Source organism: Mus musculus, chromosome 2 (assembly GCF_000001635.26).
Source record: "Mus musculus strain C57BL/6J chromosome 2, GRCm38.p6 C57BL/6J".
NCBI lineage: Eukaryota > Metazoa > Chordata > Mammalia > Rodentia > Muridae > Mus > Mus musculus.
This window is the reverse complement of record NC_000068.7, coordinates 178,459,744-178,480,649: the sequence shown is the minus strand read 5'-3', so window position 1 is coordinate 178,480,649 and position 20,906 is coordinate 178,459,744. Positions and strand designations below refer to the sequence as shown.

The 20,906-nt window shown below is 47.1% G+C and overlaps 1 protein-coding gene across 4 annotated transcripts in view; it reads right to left on the bottom strand.

Annotated features, from left to right (window-relative positions):
* The window catches only part of Cdh26 (cadherin-like 26), a 56,852-nt gene that overhangs the window by 6,717 nt on the left and 29,229 nt on the right, over positions 1 to 20,906 (bottom strand). For 2 of the 4 annotated variants that reach the window (NM_198656.2, XM_006500670.2), the window contains 9 exons: positions 20,428 to 20,594; positions 19,847 to 19,975; positions 17,879 to 18,064; positions 13,823 to 14,091; positions 12,375 to 12,517; positions 10,396 to 10,641; positions 8,851 to 9,066; positions 8,198 to 8,328; positions 2,951 to 3,007 (listed from right to left, as the gene is read on the bottom strand). In NM_198656.2, the coding sequence (NP_941058.1) occupies positions 2,951 to 3,007; positions 8,198 to 8,328; positions 8,851 to 9,066; positions 10,396 to 10,641; positions 12,375 to 12,517; positions 13,823 to 14,091; positions 17,879 to 18,064; positions 19,847 to 19,975; positions 20,428 to 20,594 (1,544 nt within the window). The other 2 variants (XM_011239950.1, NM_001291189.1) reach the window with 2 other exon arrangements.

Sequence of the window (20,906 nt, the reverse complement as noted above, 5' to 3'; positions counted from 1 at the left end):
ATAGGACGTGGGGGGCATGGGGGTTGTGGGGTGAGGCAGAGGCAGAGGCATTTCCGGGTAGAAGAGCAGTAAAGGCCCCAAGCAAGGAAGAGGGTTGATGGGTTCTCATATGATTGGTGAAGGAGATCCCAAAAAATGTCACAAAGGAGATGGAGGCTGTCTCAGGGCAATGACAAGCTGCTAGGAACTGCAAAGTGTAAGTGGCACGCTGACCTCTGCCTATAAAGCACTCACAGCCCACTGAGGCTAAGATGACTTATTATCATCTTGAGTTTAGAAATGTCCAGTCCCAAACGGCATACATAAAGACAATAAGGTCTAGGCCAATTTAATATCTCCTGGATGACAGACCTGTGCACTTGTCTACACACACAGATGTATGCACAAGACCTGAGCATATGTGTCTCAATACATACACACTTACACGTGAGAATACATAGCTAGCAGTGTGCTCACCACATTGAGAGATTCAACCACAGCGACAATTGTGGACTGACACCCACAGTCCTGGGTACACTGCCTGCCTGCTTCCAGGGATAGGAGCACTTGCTTAGATATGGCACCATCGCTGATGGCCCTCAGGTTAGCTCCATGTTCCTCTCTAGGGAGGCCTTCAGACTCAAGCCCTGCGGGTGAAGGGAGGCTAAGGCTCAGAGGTTAAAGGGCTTGTAAAGTAAGCAAGCAGATGGCTGTTCGGCTCTCCAAAACCCACGTGAATTCTGGGTGGGCACTGCAGCATGCCGGTATTTTCATCTCTGAAAGGCAGAGACAGGGCTGGGGGGATCCCTAGATCAAGCTGACTAGTGAGACCAGCCATGCCAGGGAGTTCTGGGTTAATTGGAAGGCCCACCTTAAAAGAGTTGGGCAGGTGAGTGAGGATGATTGTGAACATCAACAGCTGTCCACAGGTGTGCACACCAGAGTGTGTAAAACACACACACAAACACACACACACATACACATGCACATGCTTGCACACATGCATACACACAAGGAACATGCACATAGGCACATGCATATAAACACACTTGCACACAGACACACACTCAAGCGTGCACACTCACAGGCATGAACATACATGTGTATATACACAATGCACACACATATACACACACACACAAACACACACACATACACATGCACATGCTTGCACACATGCAAACCCATGAACACACTCTCACACACATGCATACACACAAGGAACATGCACATAGGCACATGCACATACACACATGCACACAGACACACACTCAAGCGTGCACACTCACAGGCATGCACATACATGTGTATATACACAATGCACACACACACACACACACACACACACCCCACACAGAAGCTGAGGAATGCAGGCTTTGTATATAACACAGAACCCCAGGGTCTATCACGCCTTTTCTAATCTTGGCTGGAAGACAGCCTGGCTTCTTCCCAAAGACTCAATTTGGTTTTGCCTTGAGCCAACTTAGCATCCTAACACCACACTATAGGAGGCTCTTCCATAGCCAGGACAGTGGCATCTCCTGACTTGGCACCTCTCTGGTCTCAGCCCCTGGCCCTGGGTCATGTGATCTTGTCATCACTCACTAGTACTTCACTTCCTCTTAGGTGTTTATGGATTATGCCAACTGTGTTTTCTAACGTTACTTTTGCAATATAACTGAAAGTGGTCATCATCATTTTGAATCCCATCTGGAATGCCATGCCAATTGGCTTTTATAAAACTTGAGTTAAGGTTTTTTTTCTTGTGTCTAATGAATCAACAAGAATTTCCATAGGTTGACCGGAGATGCTCAAATGCTGATGATATCTGGGGTGATTCCAGGGACATAGCAAACATTTCTTGATTCTTCAAAGAGCAATTCCCAACAAGGGGAGAACTAGGTTTTAGGAAATGTTCCTCTGCAACTTCACCGCAGTAATCAAGTGCTATCAGGTTTTATCAGAATCATTATTTGAACCCATCACTTTGGTTAATAAGTGTGAATTATATCAATACCCCATCAAATACGGGCTTTAATAAAAGCCTCCTCTCATTTGCCTTATTTAGAAGGGATGGTTGGTAGGATTTCACTGAAAAAGAAGGATTCAGCTACCAATGATGCTAGGAGAAGGGATGGATCGATTAGATGATCTCTCCATTCCACCCTATCTCCAGCAGCCTGACATCTCAAAACGCCTGCCAGTGCAGAGACAAACGCAAATGCATCCGCTAGGATCAAGTATGCAGCAATTCAGCAGCCAAGGAATCTGCAAAGACCGATGCCCATGTGCCTTTCTGTGTGCTTAACTACTTGGTGTGTGTGTGTGTGTGTGTGTGTGTGTGTGTGTGTGGAGTGCAGTACATTTATGTCTCTGGTGCATGCATGTGTGTGCATGTATGTGTGAAGGCTTGAAATTGATGTCAGCTGTTGTTTTGGCCACTCTACATTTATCTTATTTTTAAAATGTATTAGTTGTGTGCCTGTGCCCACATGTGTGTGTATGACTGCGACTGTTGTCCTGTCCATGCCATGGAGTGTGTGCAGAGGTCAGAGGACAACTTGAAGGAGTTGGTTCTTTGCTACCACCTACCATGGATTCCTGGATGGAACTTTAGTCATGGAACTTTAGTCATCGGGCTAGAGTGGCAATCATTTTGCCTTCTGAGCCATCTCACTGGCTCCCAACCTTCACTTTGTGAGACAAGGTCCCTCAGTAAACCTTAAACTTATCAGTTTGGCTAGGATGACTGATCAGTGAATGAGCCTCAGGGAGACATCTAACTGCAGTGCCCACTCAGAACCTTATGCTTGCTGGGCACCTTACAGACTGAGCCACCACCTTGGTTCTGTCTCAACCCTTTCTGAGCCACGTGTGTTGGGTGTTGACTGTATTTTGAAACTTCTGTCTCTCCACTTATTTTAGTGGCTTTGACCAGGCAGTGCCTGTGGTACCATGCATGTCTACTTACCGGGGTGGAAGACAGCAAAGTTTTCACTCCTCTTGGCTCAAAGAAAGTGTCACAACCCTTATGTTTAAGGGGAAAAAAAAGAAAGACATTTTGCTGATTTCATATAAATCAGAGGCATGGCTGGGAGTCCTTGAGATAACTCTGTTTTTCTTGGTTAAAAGGGAGAGTACTGAAGACAGCAGTGAAGGCACTCACAGCCGAGAGCCTGCACACAGGGACACTCACAACAGAGAGCCCACACACAGGGACACTTACAGCAGAGAGCCCACACACAGGGACACTAACAGCAGAAAGCCTACACACAGTTACACTAACAGCAGAGAGCCCACACATGGGGACACTCACAGCAGAGAGCCTACACATGGGGATACTCACAGCAGAGAGCCTGTACACAGGGACACTCACATCAGATACTCACAGCCTGTACACAGGGACACTCACATCAGAGAGCCTGCACAAAGGGTTACACGTTGTGTGGTTTGGGAACCAGGATTCTGTTTGGCAGCAGAGTAGGATTGTTTGCTAGCATGCTTTTAATCTTATAGATTGAGCTCTGGTGCCCTCAGATGGATACAAGAAACTGCTTTTGTCTGTGGAAGAGCTGAGATGTGCTTTGTCTGGTAAGAGCTATCAAACAAGTGGCATGTATATGGGGTGGGGTCACTGTAAGCGGGACCCTCTTGCCTCTGCCTTCCCAGGTTTGGTGTTACAAGTGGCCAACACACTTATTTGTTTTACGTGGGTTCTAAATCTTGACCTCTGGTCCTTGTGTACAGCAAATAGTTTGCCAACTGAGGTACCCCAAACCCTCACACAACAGCTACCAACACGAGTTACAATTGTAAGAAAAATGTTGGGTTTCACAGCTCTCAGGAGCTGCTCCTCCTCTTACATTGTTATTGTGTAGGTGTTTGCACTCTGGAATCTTCTCGAAGGGCCCTTTCCCTCTGCCTGTCACTGGTGAGGTGACTAAAGTGAGGAGCAACCTTCTGTAACTTTCCATAGTCCTCAGAGCAGAGGGTACTTGGTCTGTCCATGACAGGATCACACCAAGGTTCTGGGAGAAACGCTGGTTTGTTCTGGGTGATATTTCCTCCCCAGAAGGAGCTAGCCAACCCCAGTGATTCTGAAGGCCTCTCCTGCTCAGAGCCTCAGAGAAACGGACGACTGGGAGGGGAGAAGAGTGGGGAAAGAAGATCCTCCTACACGGGTATCTGACATACCTGCTGGTGTGAGACGTGGAGTTCAGAGCTCCTGTGACTGACACCGCTCCCTAGTGTGAGTGAGTGAGCTCATGGGGAAAGGGACGCTGGCAAATGGAATGGTTTAGATTTAAGAGGCCATGTTTGCATAAGATCTCTGTGGTGATTTGAATGAAAATGGCCCCCATCGGCTCACGAGGAGTGGCACTATTAGGAGGTGTGGCCTCATTGGAGTAGGAAATGTGTCACAGGCCTTTGAAGACTCACATGCTCAAGCCAGGCTCAGTGTGTCTCTCTTCCTGCTGCCCATTGATGATATAGAACTCTCAGCTACCATATCTGCCTGCATGCCATCATGCTTCCTGTCAGGTTGATAATAGACTGAACCACGCTGCTTGCCATGATGATAATGGAATAAACCTCTGAACTGTAAGCCAGTTCCAGTGAATTGTTTTCCCTTATAAGAGTTGTCTTGGACATGCTCTCTTCACACCAATAAAATCCTAATTAAACTAACCTCTTTAATTTAGACTGGCCAATCAGCAATAAAGAAAACTTTCAAAGAAGGTCAAGCACACACCCACACCTTAAAGGGAATGCAGCTGGCAGTGGAGCTCGACAGTGGCTTGGAGATAGCGCCTTCTTTGCAGCAGACTCTAAAGCACTGAATTAGCAATAGATGTTAAGTGGCTCCTTAGCTTTGAGAAAGTGTGAAGAGAGGCTGGTCTAAATGTCACCATGAATGTGCTCATTTTATACGGGACCCCAGGAAGGGAACCCAGAGAGGCCAAAATGCCTCAGTTTTCTCCCCTGTAAAGTAAGGACATCCCTGGGGGTGATTGACTGAAAATGTCCTCCAGAGATTTCGTGTTTGAATACTTGGCCCCTTGCTAATGCTGCTGTCTGGGGAGGTTGTGTCTCCTTCAGGAAGGAGCTGGTGAGGAGGAAGTGTGTCATTGGGGGCGGGCTTTGAGAGTTTATACTCTCACCCTACTTCCAGTTCCTCCTCTGCTTCCGGTGTGCCAGCAGGATGTGATCTCTCGTCTCCTGCCTCTGCTGCTTGCTGCCATACCTCTCTGTGACAGACTCCCCTCCTGTCACACCTGAAGCCCTTCCTCTGTCAGTTGCTTTTGCTCATGGTGTTTTTATCACAGAAAAGCAACTAACAGACACAATACCCCTCTCCTGTTCTAGGGTGAACGCAGTGGGCCTGGGCATGCACAGCACAGCTCGGGGTTGCCGAATGAGTCACACCTAGGTAATGCTCTGGACTCCAGAAACTTCCAGACTAGAGAAGGAAAGAGAAAGCAGTGCCAGCCCACACATCATGGCTGTGATTATGGGCACAAGGCAGACCTCTCAACTTGCAGGACTGAATGAACAAGGTAAGCAGAGACCCTGGCCATGCCATTCATTTGGCAGCCCAGGCTCAATTTTTGGCTTTCAAGATGGGGACAGCTACTACTTAGAGAAAGGAACGCTGGACACGTTTGTAAACAGTCCTAAACTACACTGAACTGCACAGGGAGAAGATCTTTCCTCTCCAGGTCCTTGTCCAGAAGCCTCATCACATGTGGGCCTGGGAAGCTGCCAGGGGGTTTCTCCTTCAGAACTAATACCAGACAGAGGCTACAGAGGTGTGTTGCCTTCGCCCCAGGCTTGGCACTGGCGACAACTCTGTTGAAGGACAGAGCAGGCATCTGGTCTTCCCCAGCTGGCTGCATCTGTGCAAACCAGAGAAAGAAACATGACAGAGGTCAGAGTTAACTGAGGTCAGTCATTAAGGTCAGCAAGCAACCTAGGGGTGGGCTTTGAGAGTTCTACTTCCCCCTGTGCTTCCTGCGTGCCGTCAACCTAACCTAACCTAACACATGTGAATGACAGCAATGTCATCGGGGAGGAGACATTTGTCCCCCACACCTGGATGGCGCATTTGCAAGAGGGGATGCTTTACTGATTGTTATTTGCGGTGGCTGGTGGGGAGGCTGAACTCCCTACCTGTGCAGAGTTTTGTGTCAATCATAGAAGACCCCAGACCTCAAAAGTCACCCTCTCTTAAGGTACGTGCAATGGCCTGCAGGTTCATTCTATCTTCACGCGGCAGAAATCAGAAATCACCCCTGAGAGACTCCAACATTGATGGGTGCCTCAGTGGGGCCCAGCAGCCTCCCCATAGACAGGGTGGGGTGCGGATCCACATGGTTCCAGCAATCATCCTAGCAGCCGAATGTGACAACATGGGAGGATGACATCTCAGAAGGAGTCTTTCCCAAAGAACAGAATGTCCTTGGTATAGGAGCTATATTGGCTGGCATGGTCACATGAGATGGTGAGACAAATAGGCATGCACGTGTTGGAATGAGGTCAGCTGCCAGCATACGCTCCACGCTTGTCAGTGTGTGACATGACTTTGATTTAATTAACTTCGAAGTCCATTAGGCTGCAGGGGAATAGAAACATCCGACATCATTTTATACACAAAAGCCCAGGCAGGGCCAGCAAGATAACCTAATGGTGGTTGATGCTCACCAACGTGGAATCGAAACTCGGGTTAACTGGCTCTTAGCTCTCAGAGGATTAGAGACCCTGGGACAGAACACTTGGTTTCTAGCTGCTGTTGGGGGAGCTCGTGGAATCTTTGGGGAAGGAGGCATGGCACATAGAGGTGGGTCACTGGGGTGGGCTCTTGAAGGTCACAGTATGACTCTGGGTCTGGCCTGAGCTCTTGTACAGTGAGAGTAGGCATTCCAGATGCTCCTGTCCCCAAGACCCCACTCACCCCAGCCCCTATTCCCTTCCTCACTGGGATGGCTTATATCTCCGGAACCATGAGTCAAGAAAAAGAGTAAAAAAAATCAATCAAACAAAGAACAGCCTGTCTTTGGTGTCCACAAAGAGAAAGTGCATGTCTAATGGTCAGAAAAGACAGAATTTCATTTTGACATTTTTGCTGTTTCTTAGATCCGGAGAAGACAGAAAGGGGAGCTCATGACATGATCATGGACCACCTGACCAGCCCAGAGTAGCTACAGGGATGAGACAAGGCTCTGCTTCAGCAGCAGCAGGTCATAAGATCCAGCCCTTGCTGGTCCTGATGCAGGCTGAGCTGTGTCGGGTGGTTTCTTAGGCATTGTCCTCCAATCTGCTACCTGGGGAGCTGACTCCATGGCTCCAGGCCACAGAAGAGAATGTGAGCTTGGGTAACTCATGGCTGATTCAGCTACATGAAGCCAGGAAGATATAAGGCAGAAACCTTCTTGTTCCTGCAAAACCAGGGAGAGTGCTTCTCACGCTCTGTGTTGCAGGAGGATGGAGCAGAGGTTCTGTCTCAGGATGACCGACCGTGGCAGAGAAGCCAACTCAGATCCCCCTCACCAGGGAGCCACGCAATGCCACCCAGAAACCTTCAACCTGGCAGAATCATCTCTCCTAAGCTTGGTTTCTCATGCCAGCACTGGGGACACTGAGCCAGATGATTCTGTGTCCCCACCTATGTGTCCCCCAGCTATGGTGATATGTGACTATAGCCCTGAACTCAGCCCACCAGAAGCCCATAGCACCTTCTAATTCCGACCATCAATCGTGCCTCCAGGCAATGCCAAGTGTCCCCCCCGAGGTGCGAAACGTAGTGTGGTTGAGAAACACTGATAGAAAACACAAATGCCTCTGCCTGTGCTGTGCAATTTTGGAAGAAATGCTTTCCTGTGAGTCACTCAAACGTGAATTAAGAGTAACGAAATGAGGGTCTAGAGAGACGGCTCAGCAGTTACGAGTGCTGGATGCTCTTCCAGCAGATGCAGGCTCAGTTCTCAGCAACCACAGGGCAGCTCACGACAGTTACAATTCATAAGTCCAGTTCCGGGGAATCCGACACCCTCTCTGGCCTCTACAGGTAGTGCACATGCCTGGCAGACAGACAGACAGACAGACAGACATGCAAACACTCACACATACACACAAAATAAGTAACTCTGTGAAGCCTGTGGTGTACGGGTTTGTGTCATTGACACCACTGCCATGTAACACACTGCTCTGCAGTCACTACCTGGGCTGAAGGGACTTTGCTTTCCTCGTTATACACAATCAGTGTCTGGTGGCCACTGTCACTTGGGATGAAGCCTCTGAGCCTCTTGGGTCCAAATGTGCAGGAGCACCGCAGCAGGCAAAGGAGAGCAGCTGTGATAAAACAGAAAAGAATTGTGCAAGCTCAGCTCTGCAAGAGGCTTCAAGGGGGGCCAGGCTCCGTTCACTTCCACTCAGCTGCTACCTGACAGGGTCTGGTTCCATTGAACCATCTCAGGACTGACTGTGAGGCTTAACAGCGTGTTGGGGACTCAGACAGATGCCTACACTTGTGTTGAATTCACTGCTTGATATTAACTGGCCAAGAATATTCTATTGTTTCTTGGACTAATCGGTGCCCATATTAACCTCAGCCATGCTCAGGCACCTAGACACCTGTGCACTGCTGTAACCATGGTTACCGCAAACATATGCTCACCTTTGGACCATGTTCCTCTGTGGATTCCATTGTTTACATAATTGCCTGCACATGGAAACTGAATTTCGGTTAATTAGCGTGTCTGGAAACCTCTGACCTGCACTAGCCTGGAGTTCGTCCTTATCTCCCACCCGTGCAGAGAATGTCCTGTTGTCCTGTGGCCAGTGAAAGGGGCTGAGCCCCCAGGAAGCACTCACCTGACAGAACCATAAGTGCTGCACCAACTGGGGACAGGGCCCACCACAGGAGCCATGTGTCCGAAGGCTCCTCACATTCAGAGCCACTGCGGCAGGAGCAGATTCTCACGTGGACTGTCTGCTTCTGGGCGAGGCCCTGTCTGTCAGCTATGAAGAGTGGCACCAAGTAATCCCCGGGCGGGACGCTTCTCAGCATTGTGAGTTCAGCAGAGTGGCCTGCAAGAGCAGAAAGACATGAGTGAGCTCATTGGCCCCCTGTGTATCTCCTTGCTACTGTCCAGGGCTGTGGCTCTGAGAGTGGGACAAGACAGAAACTCAGAAAAGCAAGGAGCAGATAGGACAGAAAAGAGGACCCTTGTCCCAGGAACTGGATAGTCTTTCCTGCTGGACACCCATTGATGCTTTCAAAATTGCCTTCAACAAGGACAGCGCATAATTTCCTAACCACACCTCAAATGAGGATACAAGATAAAGTGTGCTAACTTGGGCCAAAATGATCTACAGCCCTGAGTTTTCAGCACCCCTTATTCTTGAATATAAGCAACACTCCTCATGAACCTATGTTACAACTTTATTGATAGAAGAAATGCCTGTAACCTTTAAACTTTACTGTAAATTATACTATCTAAACAAGCACCTTTAAAAAGTTCCAGGATCTGATCTACACACCCACAGGATCTTGCCCATACCTGCCTAGATCTTTTCAATACCCACATGACCCAACTTAGACCCACAGGATCCTGCCTCTACCAATAGGGCCTAACCTATACCCATAAGATCCTACCTAAGCCCATAGGATCCTGTCTACACCCACAGGATCCTGCCTACACCCACAAGATCCTGCCTATACCCACAGAATCCAGTCTATACCCATAGGATCCTGCATATACCCACAGAATCCAGTCTATACCCATTGAATCCTGCCTATACCCACAGAATCCAGTCTATACCCATAGGATCCTGCATATACCCACAGAATCCAGTCTATACCCATTGAATCCTGCCTACACCCACAGATGCTGCCTACACCCACAGGATGCTGCCTTTGACTCATCCATGCTCCTGTAAGAACCCCCATCTTGTCAAGCTGGGCTAGGATGAAGTCCTCCCTTTGGCCTGTCAGTCTCTCTAACTGGGATAAGTAGACATTTCTTTACATCTTCCCCACAAAAGCTCATGTGGTAGCATGCTCTTGGACTCAAAGAGCACCGTTCACATTGTTACAGCCATTGCTGCTCTTCACTACAAGGACAAGGACCCAGATGAAAATTAGGAGAGAGAAGAGAAGAGACCGACATCTGAGTGTGCAGCCATCTTCATCCATGGTGTCAAGAAGGCCAGCAGTGACAGCAGGCATGTAATACCCCACTGAGGCAAGTTCACCCCAGACCTCATGTCCAGAGTCCTTTCTGGCAGGGCTGGTCTCCCACAAAATGCACTCCAGACTTTAGGCTCTCCAAGTGTACTTGAGACTAGATGACTTAGTGTCCCCCACCCTAAATCACAGTTTGTTCCAGTCTGAATTAGCCTCCAACACATACAAACCTTCCCCCTGCTTTGTCCTCAGCATCCAAGTCTCTTCCACGTCTCCCTGAGCATTGTCCAAATCAAAAGTAAAGGGGTCAGCGTAGGGGTCCAGATCTGCATCCTCAGCTTCTATCAGCAGGGGCTGGCTCCCAGCCGACTCACAGACCTCCAAGTGTCGGGAATGGGGCCGGAGGGTTGGAGCATTGTCGTTGACATCAGATAGGAAAAGCATCAGAGTCCCCGTGCCAGTCAGCGGGGGAAGGCCTTGGAGAGGACAGAACCCAGGCAATAGAAGTTACAATATTAAAGAGAGAGGGTAAACATGAACTTACAGAACAGTAGTATCAGTAGCTCCTGAAGAGTGGGGTGCCTGTGAGAGTCCATAGCCTCTCTGTCAGGGTGTGGCCCTGCTTGGTAGACTCTTCCAGTGCAATCATGATCACTCGGGCATGCTCGCGCGCATACACACACACACACACACACACACACACACACACACACACACAAGTATCGGAGTATTGGGCAGCATGAACTGTTCCTGATGGGTTTTAAAAGAAGAAGTAGAAATAGAATCACATGTCCTGTCAGTCAGTCATGGTACGTGCAGTGGTGCTGGGAAGGAATTGGGTACCTCTCAAAGGGGAGCATGGGGGATCCCCAGGGAAGATGAGGTCAGCTCCAGCCTGTGGGGACATTGCCTATGATGACAGACTACACCATCTTATAAAGTGTACTGGGGAAAGCTGGGAAAAGGAGGCTGTGATGCTAAAACCACACGTGAGTCAAGTTCAGATACTAACAGCTTTGTGGATCATGGAGGATGGATCTTCCCTTATGATCAGCAGTTGGTGAAAACAGGGACAGAAACGCAGGACTCTGGCCCAAGGTGGAGACATGGCAATCAATCAGACTGCCTGTTGATCATTGCTACCCACTAAAGGTTTTCTGGTAATGAGCAAAGACCTTACAGACACTGGAAAGGGAAATGCCCCCTCGAGGAAGAGCCAGGTTTAGAGACTGTAGGAAAAGTATAAGAGGCCTGACCAACAATGAAAGCTATTGGTGGTCTCTCTGGCCACTAGCCACTCTCCTCCAAGCGTAATTTGCTTTCCTCCTCAGTGGGCCCTATGGCCACTGTCCGCTCTCATTCATTCAGGTGCCCACTTTCCTCTGTAATAAACTCTCTTGTCTCTCCACTCCAGGACATCATTTCTGAATTATTCTGATGGACTGGGGACCCCAAGGGAGGGCAGGATAGGACCATGGCAACAAATTTATGATCATTTAGAAATCACCTTTTGTAATTAAAAATAGATTAGGGAATCATGAAGCCATCCATAACAGAATCATGGAACCCTGAGTGCCGAATGGCTGGCTTCCCTTCCTGTACATCGGCTAGCATCTTGCTTCCCTAACATTCCACCAGATAATTATGCAAATGGGCTGGGCGGGTCCACAGTGCTTGGGCTTTCATCCACAGAGTTCTTTAAGTATGATCCTTAATGTTACTTGAAAATGTTCACACATGCAGCTTTATATTTGGATGCGTTTAACTTCAGCCTTGTGGGAATATTGAGAAATGTGCTAAGGCATGTTTTAAAAATCACTCGTCCTGGTTTATGACAAATGTGTTCCACTCAGTCACATTTGCTGGAGCTTACAAGCCGTCCCAGGTACGGGAAACTGCTAAATATTTATCACACATCGTTGGGCTTGACAAAGAGCTACTGCATTATCTTACGGGCAGATGAGACGGGTGGGCATGATTGCAGACTCCTCACTGGCTTAATTGTCTCTGCTGAGTGAACACTGCCCCTCTTTCAGCAGTATTGGTCCCTGGTTTGCCATTATGGGAGTTATTATCAAAAATAATCTCTAGCATAGAGTCAAAGTGAAAACAATGTTTATTTTATAATTTCCTCAGTGATGCTAAAAATGGCCTCCCTTAGGAGGCCAGAGCCAGCACTGTTCATTCCCAGTCTTGCCTCCCCACTCACCGTTGTCAACTGCATGGACGATGATTGTATAGAAACTGTCATTCACATGAGGGGACTCCCGGTCTATTTGCTTCTTGGTGGTCACCACTCCTGACTTCTCATCCACGGTCACCCAATTTTCTGGATCATGAACCAGTTTGTATCTTGTAAAGAGAACACACACAAACACACATTTTTCTTTTAACTACGAAGTTTTACCACAAGACAAATCATAGGCATGGTGGTATATGCTTGTCTTCCCAGCACTTGGGATATAGAGTCTAGTGACCATGAGTTCAAGACCTTGCCTCAAAAAATATTTTTAATAACAAATCAAAATATATTATAAAACTTCTGTGGTGGTTTGAATAAGAATGACCACGTAGGCTTGGTCACCACAGAGTAGCACTGTTTGAAAGGATTAGGAGGTGTGGCCTTCCTGGAGGAAGTCTGTCACTGGGAGTAAGTTTGAGGTTTCTGAAGCCCAAGCCAAGCCAGAGGTTCTTGCTTTTCCTGCTGCCTGTGGATCTGGATGAAGAACTCTCGGCTACTTGTCCAGCTTTATGCCCATCTGCATGTTTCCTGCTACCATGCTAATGGACTAAACTTCTGAAACTGCAAGCAAGCCCCAGTTAAATGCTTTCCTTTTCAAGATTTGCTGTGGTAATGGCATCTCTCCACAGCAATAGAAACCCTAAGGTAACTACAATTCCCACTGCGAGTAATTCAAAGACAATTGAAACCCAAATGCTCATCTACGTACTCTGAGCTCGAAGGCTTGGGATGACAGAGAAGACTTCAACAGTGTGCCAAGTCTAGGATCACTAGAATAAGTTTCTTTCTCCTAGGAGGTGTGCCTTGGGAAACACTTAATATGGGAGCAGAACCAGTCTTCAGGTATCAGTAGGTGGTGGCTTCCTGCTCAGTACAGCATACCACGGACACACAAGTCTGACTCCTTTTGCAGTGTCTGCTTTGTAGCAGATCCCAAAGGATTCCCTCACCTGAGGATCATCTTCGTACTCCTCACCTTGTGGACATGGAACCATTTTAAGCAGTAGGCAGAAGACTCTAGGATTTCTGGGAGTGGCTGCCATCAGATGACACCCATTGGAAGCATGTCTGGTTGCTAACCACTATGCATCTGTACCACTATTCCACATTACAGAATATGTAATATATATATGGCTATGAATGGGCAAAGAGAATAAGGGGGGTCCAGGAGGGAGCTGTGGGTGGGGGTAGAACTGAGTTGGGCTAATGAGTAAGAATGGAAGTTAGGCTAACCCAGCCAGGAGCTGAATAATGAATTGGATTAATCCAGCCAATGGGCATTCACCAGGTAGCTCCTTACACTTTTACTCCTTGGACTGAACCAGTCTTAGCAAGATTCTGTAGCATTCAGGTGTCCAACAGTCCCCTCCCTGCCCCCTCAGAGCCAGCCATGATTCCTGCTCCTCTGTGCCCACCTTATCTGGCTGTCAGCCCTGTCTGGGTCTGTAGCATTGAAGTATCCCAGCTGGATGGCGGGCCAGGCTCCATCCTCCTCACTGACAATGAAGCTCTGAGGGTGAAAGGCTGGTGGGTCATTGGTGTCCAGCACCTGCACGCTCACCATGGTGCTGGCCATCGCCTTCCTCAATGGCTGCAGCTGGCCCTCCGTACAAACGAAGAGCTGCTCCTGATTCTCCACAACAACGACGAGGCTATGGGCTACTTGAGATTCATAATCCAAAGGCTGCCAAGGTAAGAGGAGGCTTGATTAGTACCCACTGCTCCCCTGGCTGCAGGAAGCTCCGCAGAGTCATCAGGAATCCAACAGAGGATGGAAATGATCAAAAGCCAGTCTTCAGATCCCTTTCAAATCACTTATGGGGCTCACTCTTTCCTCCTCCTCTCCTGGCTGCACAGAGCCTCCATCCATCAGACGGTGATGAAAAATGCAACAAAAACCAGAACTCATGAAACATTTAAGTGTTAACCATACCACAGGAAAAAAAAATCAGAGGAACTTGGAGAAATATAGATACTAATGATCATAGTTACTCAGGGTACAAAGTGGCCAGGGACATGGAAGGGCTGAGAGTCAGGAGGTTTGAAGAACTGCTGGGGGCTAAATCCAGACACCCAGTTTCCCCCAGGAAGGCAGCAAAGGGGTTTGGAGTCAGCAGGGGCCAAAGCTGCTTTCTCTTTGGAGATTCTCCTGTCTTTAACTCTTTGCCATTCTGTGGTCAAGAGATGCTTACTTCTGGTAATTTTTGTCTTCCTTTAACTCTTTGCTGGTCTAAGGCCAAAAGCCTCTGGCTTCTGGTAATTTGATTCCAGCTGATAGCATGGGGGAAGTAAAAAAAAAAAGACTTAGTTTCTCTCTGGCTCAAGGGCCCCTTGCTAGCCAGGAGAGGCTTGGAGCTCGTTAACTCTTTGTGAGTCAAAGAGAAAAGAAGAATCCATGCGCGTGCACACACACATACACACACTTTGGCCCTGCCAGACCTCTTGTCTCATCAATTCCACAAACGTTTGTGCATACTTACATACATACAAATATATCTACACACATATCTATACATATAGACATAGATTCATATACAGATATACATTTGGTAGATGGAGCTGAGCCCCAAATGCCACACTTTATTACTTATCTTTGGCAATTTATTCCTTCTTAGACAAAAGGTTTCCATAAAATCACCTCACAGATAAAATGTTACACAAAAGGGAGTTACAGAGGATGTGAATATTAAGGTCAAAGCAGTGTTTCATTCTGTAAGCTCATTATAAGTTCAAAGCAACAGTTTCACATGGCCTTGCTTTATCATAGTGAACACGGAAGGCTTCATCCTTGGACCTGACCTAGAATGAATGTTTTTCATTGATCACAAATTTGTTCCAAACCGGCTTTATTATCCTACTGCAATCGGTCCATCACACATGAAGGTTTACAAAGCTCTATTTGTAAATTTATTCTATGGGAGGGGGGTGTTGAAATTACTTGTATCAATTTAAGAGTTCTAAAAAATATCAGAAATCATAACATCATCATTTCATCTATATAGCACTACTACATCAGAGCACATCTTCATGTTGATCTGCAGAAAATCTGCTCAATAGTGTGGGCTAATACCCAGGAATCATTAAGCTATGTAATAGTGACAGGAAAGGCATATCAGCAGCAAAAAGCAATCTGGGATTGTTATGTCCAGTTTACAGGAACCCCAGAAGAATGCCAGGAATCACAAGTCCGATGTAAAAACAAAGAGAGCCTTTATTTCACAAGCCAGACCTAAATCAAAAGCCTTCCCCACTGGGCAGGTTAGGGATATGATGCCTGTGTCTAGGGGCTTGGAGTATATATATGTGTGTGTGTGTGTGTGTGTGTGTGTGTGTGTGTGTGTGTGTGTGTATATATATATATATATATATATATATATATATATATACATACATATATATACATATATATACATATATATATACATACATATATATACATATACATATATATACATATATATACATATATATATATATATATATATATATATATATATATATATATACAAGCAGGGATCCTCTATCTTTGGGTTTGTATGACTGGAGAGGTGACAGGGGAAAGCCATGTTTTAAACCTGATAACATTTGTTCAGACATCAGGATGGAACCATGCAGCTGGGAGGGGACCTTCTTGACCTGGAAAGTAATTTTATGGTATTATCAGAAGCTGGTGTATTTTTACAAACTGGTCACAGCTGTTTAGGAACACTTAATTGCCCTTTTCTCATGGTCTAAGAGTGGGCCTCTTATCAATTCAAGAATGTCTGGTCCTTGTTCCCTTCAAGGGCAGGAGCCATCTGCACTGGAGAAATGTTGGTTATCTATCAAGGAGAGTGTTAGCCTTGGTGACACAGGGACTAGGGTATGTTGCTTTTTTGTCTGTTCCCAAAGCTGGCATCTGCCGCTGCCCCTCCATCCCCAACCTCCGCCCCAGGGAGGTCGTTATGGGGAAGGGAGTGCCACCATGAAAAAATGAATTGCAATATTCCAGTGCCAGGCTGGCCCCTTTCTGTTTGACCTCTCCAAAGGCCAGAGGCATCTATGCTGGGAAAGTGGGGAAGGGGAGATCTGACTGCTGATGGCAGGAAAGTGCAGAGGCAGGTTTCCCGTGTCTCCTTAGAATGAAGTCTTTGGTGACCTTGCATCTCACAGCTCTCCCACTGAAGGCCTTGTAAAGATGGTAGCTCATCTCCAGAAAACTCACTTGCACATCTTAGCCTTTTCTAGATGGCTTCTGACAAATAACTCAGTGGCAGGCGACTGTGCAGAAGGCTGTCAGGGACCTTGCTATGCACAGTGTGGACTGTCACTCCTTGGTATTTCCTGAAACTTGTTCAACTAACAGGCAAACTCTCGACTGTACCAGATGTATTGACTCCAGCTGGTCCTTGCAATTGATTTGCTGTACGATGAAAGGCACTGGCCATCCTTGTGTCTCCTTGAAAGCCACAAAGACTCAGCATTGCAGTGCCCTGTCAGAAGCCACCCTCTCAGCTATGTGACTCTATATAAAGGGATCGGTCTGATCTTTTATTTCCTCACCTATAAAATATGGCAAGACTATTTCCCTCCAGGGCCAGCTACTCCACTGCATGTAGTAGATAGATTCTTCTGCTCATCACACATGCCCCAATGTTTACACTTCAGATGTTTAAAATGTTTTAAACCCAGGAGATTAAAAGAACTTTTAGTTGGAGAAGCCTGTTTAAAGGGAATGGGAATGCGGCCCAACCAGTCCTGCCCTTGCCTAGCCCTCACAAGGTACTGTGCTTGATCCCCAGCACCACACAAAGCAAGCATGGGGGTGCACACCCACAGTCCCAGCACTGCAGAGTTAGAGGCAAGACCAGAAACTTAAGGGAATTCTCTACTACATAGTGAATTCAAGGGCAGTCTCCAAGACTTGAAACCCTTTACCAAGAAAATGAATAAATTTTTAAGTTCACTTTCATTGCATCAGGAAAAACAAAACAAAACAACAACAACAACAACATCCAACCTCCAGGGCTCATGTGAACATAGTAAATTTTACCTCCAACAGCAACATCAAAGCATCAAATAAGTTTTTTTTGTTGTTTTGTTTTTTGTTTTTGTTTTGTTTTTTTCGTTTTTCGAGACAGGGTTTCTCTAGTAGTCCTGGCTGTCCTGGAACTCACTCTGTAGACCAGGCTGGCCTCGAACTCAGAGATCCACCTGCCTCTGCCTCCCAAGTGCTGGGATTAAAGGCGTGCGCCACCACACCAGGCACTCAAATAAGATTTTTAAAAGTTGGTTATTATCATTTCTGCAAGAGGAGTCCTTGGCCTCTAGACAAAGGGCTCATCTGCTCCTGCATTCTTCTAAGGGTTGCCCAGGGCACAACACACACTTGACACACAGTGAGTGTTTAGCAGGTACCAGCCCCTCAGGCATTATGGCTTGTCCTCCAGACAAGGACTACAACACCCACCACAACCCGGTCTTGACTTTACCTTGATAATACTTAACAACCCTTGGTTGGTCTCAGGGTCAGTCACAATATCAAAATGGCCCTCCTCGTTGCCATCCCATATGTTGAATTGTGTTCTCCATGCTGGTGTAAATGGAGAATCTCCATCTTGGACAGGGAGATACAACACACCCTGTTCGACTTGACCTTCAGAAATCCGAATCTCATACTGGAAGAAATAATCATCGTTTCCATGTCACTGGCACAAAGACACACCATGGAGAAGGAGAGCAGGAAGTGAGAGGAGGGATGCAGGAAGCAAGAGGAGGAGGGCAGGAAGTGAGAGGAGGAGAGCAGGAAGTGAGAAGAGGAGAGCAGGAAGTGAGAGGAGGAGAGCAGGAAGTGAGAGGAGGGATGCAGGAAGCGAGAGGAGGAGGGCAGGAAGTGAGAGGAGGGATGCAGGAAGCAAGAGGAGGAGAGCAGGAAGTGAGAGGAGGGATGCAGGAAGCAAGAGGAGGAGGGTAGGAAGTGAGAGGAGGAGAGCAGGAAGTGAGAGGAGGGATGCAGGAAGCAAGAGGAAGAGAGCAGGAAGTGAGAGGAGGGATGCAGGAAGCAAAAGGAAGAGAGCAGGAAATGAGAGGAGGGATGCAGGAAGCAAGAGGAAGAGAGCAGGAAGTGAGAGGAGGGATGCAGGAAGCAAGAGGAGGAGGGCAGGAACCGAGAGGAGGGAGAGGTAGGTCCTTAGCAAGACACCCGCAGGCTCCGGGTATTGGCATTCCTCCAGTTATAGCAGAAAATACCATTGAGTCAGGAGCGGGATCCTTCTAACAAATGGCATGACAAATGGCATGACTCCGTGTCTACAGCTGGGTGATTTTAAGCATAGTCAGTGCATAATAAAGATATCAGATGCAGTACACATCTCAGCCTACGAGCCTTAAGTACCCCAGCTCTTCCTCAACAAGAGAGAGATTTGTTTGGATCAAGGTGACCATCTTTCCAGCACACGTGGTTCCTTGAAATGGCTGGATTTTCAGAATTTTGTGGCGATAGGTCTCCGAGCAAGCACAGCAGGTCAGCAATGTATTTTTCCCCAGGCTTACGTTTGAACACATAGCTTTGTCCTAAGCCAGGGGAGGCTTCTGATTCAAGGCTTCACTGTAAGATTATTCTGCCATTTGTGTAAACATTTGGATGAGTTGCTTTCATCTGAAAACATCCCACGTTGGTTTATGTAATTAAAAAAATTTAAATGACACATTTTTAAAATTAATTGCTTGAATCATTAATGCAACAGTTACTATGTGCTGGCAAAACAATTAATAATGATAATAAATATCTCCCAGGAGCTGACAATGGATGCATGGGAGGTAGGGGATTAGGCAGAAACTAGAACAAATGAATTCATTAAATAGAACATGATGAGGAAGATGAAAGAGCCAAAGGCTTGGAGGGCCCAGGAGGGTACAGGGCATTTACTGGGTCATCAAAGGAAGCCCCTCTCAGAATCAATGCTTGTGATTGATCCTGTTGTGATTGGCACATACACTTGCATGAGCCCCCAAAGACAACTTAGGAGTCAGTTCTCTCCTTCTATCTGTGTTCCACGGGTTTCGGGATGGCAGCAAGTCCTTTTGCCCACTGAGTCATCCTAAAGGCTCCAACCTTGCTTTTTGAGACAGGTGTCCCACTAAGGCCCATGCATGGCTCACCAATTAGGCAAAGATGGCTGCCAACGGCCCCATGCATCCTCCTGCCTGTCCTCAGTGGATATATGACTATCATTCTCCAGTCCTCACACTTGGACAGGGGTTACTTTACAGACTGGACTCATTAAAAAGAACACGATGCCTGGAGACTCTGTTAAGTCCCCAGGCAGACTCCTTGGTTCCAGTTTAGGTCACTCTGGATAATTGTATGTATCTTGCTCATGACCCAGTAGTAGCACCTAAGCCTAGGACTTGGGGACCCTTTGTGAGAGGCCTTGAAACTCAGGCAGCATATGACTTACACGGTCTTCCATAAATGTGGGCATGTGGTTGTTGCTGTCTTCCACACTGACATGAATGGTGGCCGTGGATGTCAGGGATGGCTCTCCACAATCACTTGCTCTGACGATCAGTGTGAACAGAGGAGCAGTCTACAGGGAAAGAAAAAGACTGCTAAGCCTCACAAACACAGGAAAGGGGACCATTAACAAGGGCATTTCCTTCTAGCAATTTCCATAGCAACGGTCAAACACAGAGGATTCCCAACTGTGTGTGGGCGCACCAGAGGTCCACCCTGGGTGTGGTGCTTCAGGCACTGTCTGCCTTCATTTTTAACTGAGTCTCTCTCTCGTGGAGCCTGGAGCTTACCAGTTTGGCTAGCCTGGCTGTCTGGGAGCACTCTAGATCTGTGGCTTTCTGGGGGGGGGGTCTAGATCTGTGGCTTTCAGTAGCTCTGGACAACAGGGACTCTGCTAGAGCTCTCAACTGTTGTTTACATGGCTCTCCTTGGCTGGAGCCAGGGTCTGCCTGCTAGTGTAAAAGTACTCTGACAGCAGTTAGCCCACCAGCCCTGGAGCTTTTAAAATGATAAAATCTACATAACCTCATAATGTAAGCATCCCGAGAGTCGCACTTCCCCGCTGATGAGATCAATCCGAAAGCCACTTTCCCTCAGTAATGGCGTTTGAGAGACGAGGAAATAAAGGACTTGAGAGTTTGGAGTGTTTTCTTGGTCCAAATCGACCGTTAACAACTGAAAAATAGGTTGACCTAGAAAGAAGTTTTTGAGAATGTTATTGGTGGCTAACGGCAGTTTGTCAAAGTAGAAAGAGGGAAAAGTCTTTGCCAAGTGCCATCAGGGCACACACCGGAATAAATGAGATATTTAAATGAGAATTCATCATAGAGACATACAATACAAGATACAGGTGGATATTTAACCAAGGCTAAACTTCAAAGAGCTTTCCAGTAGTGATTACCATCGCAGAAGAGTGGAGAAGTTTTTAAACGTATAGACAAAATGCACAGACAAAATGTAAAAGTAAAAAATAAACCGAATAGTATATTTGAAATTCTTGTGGC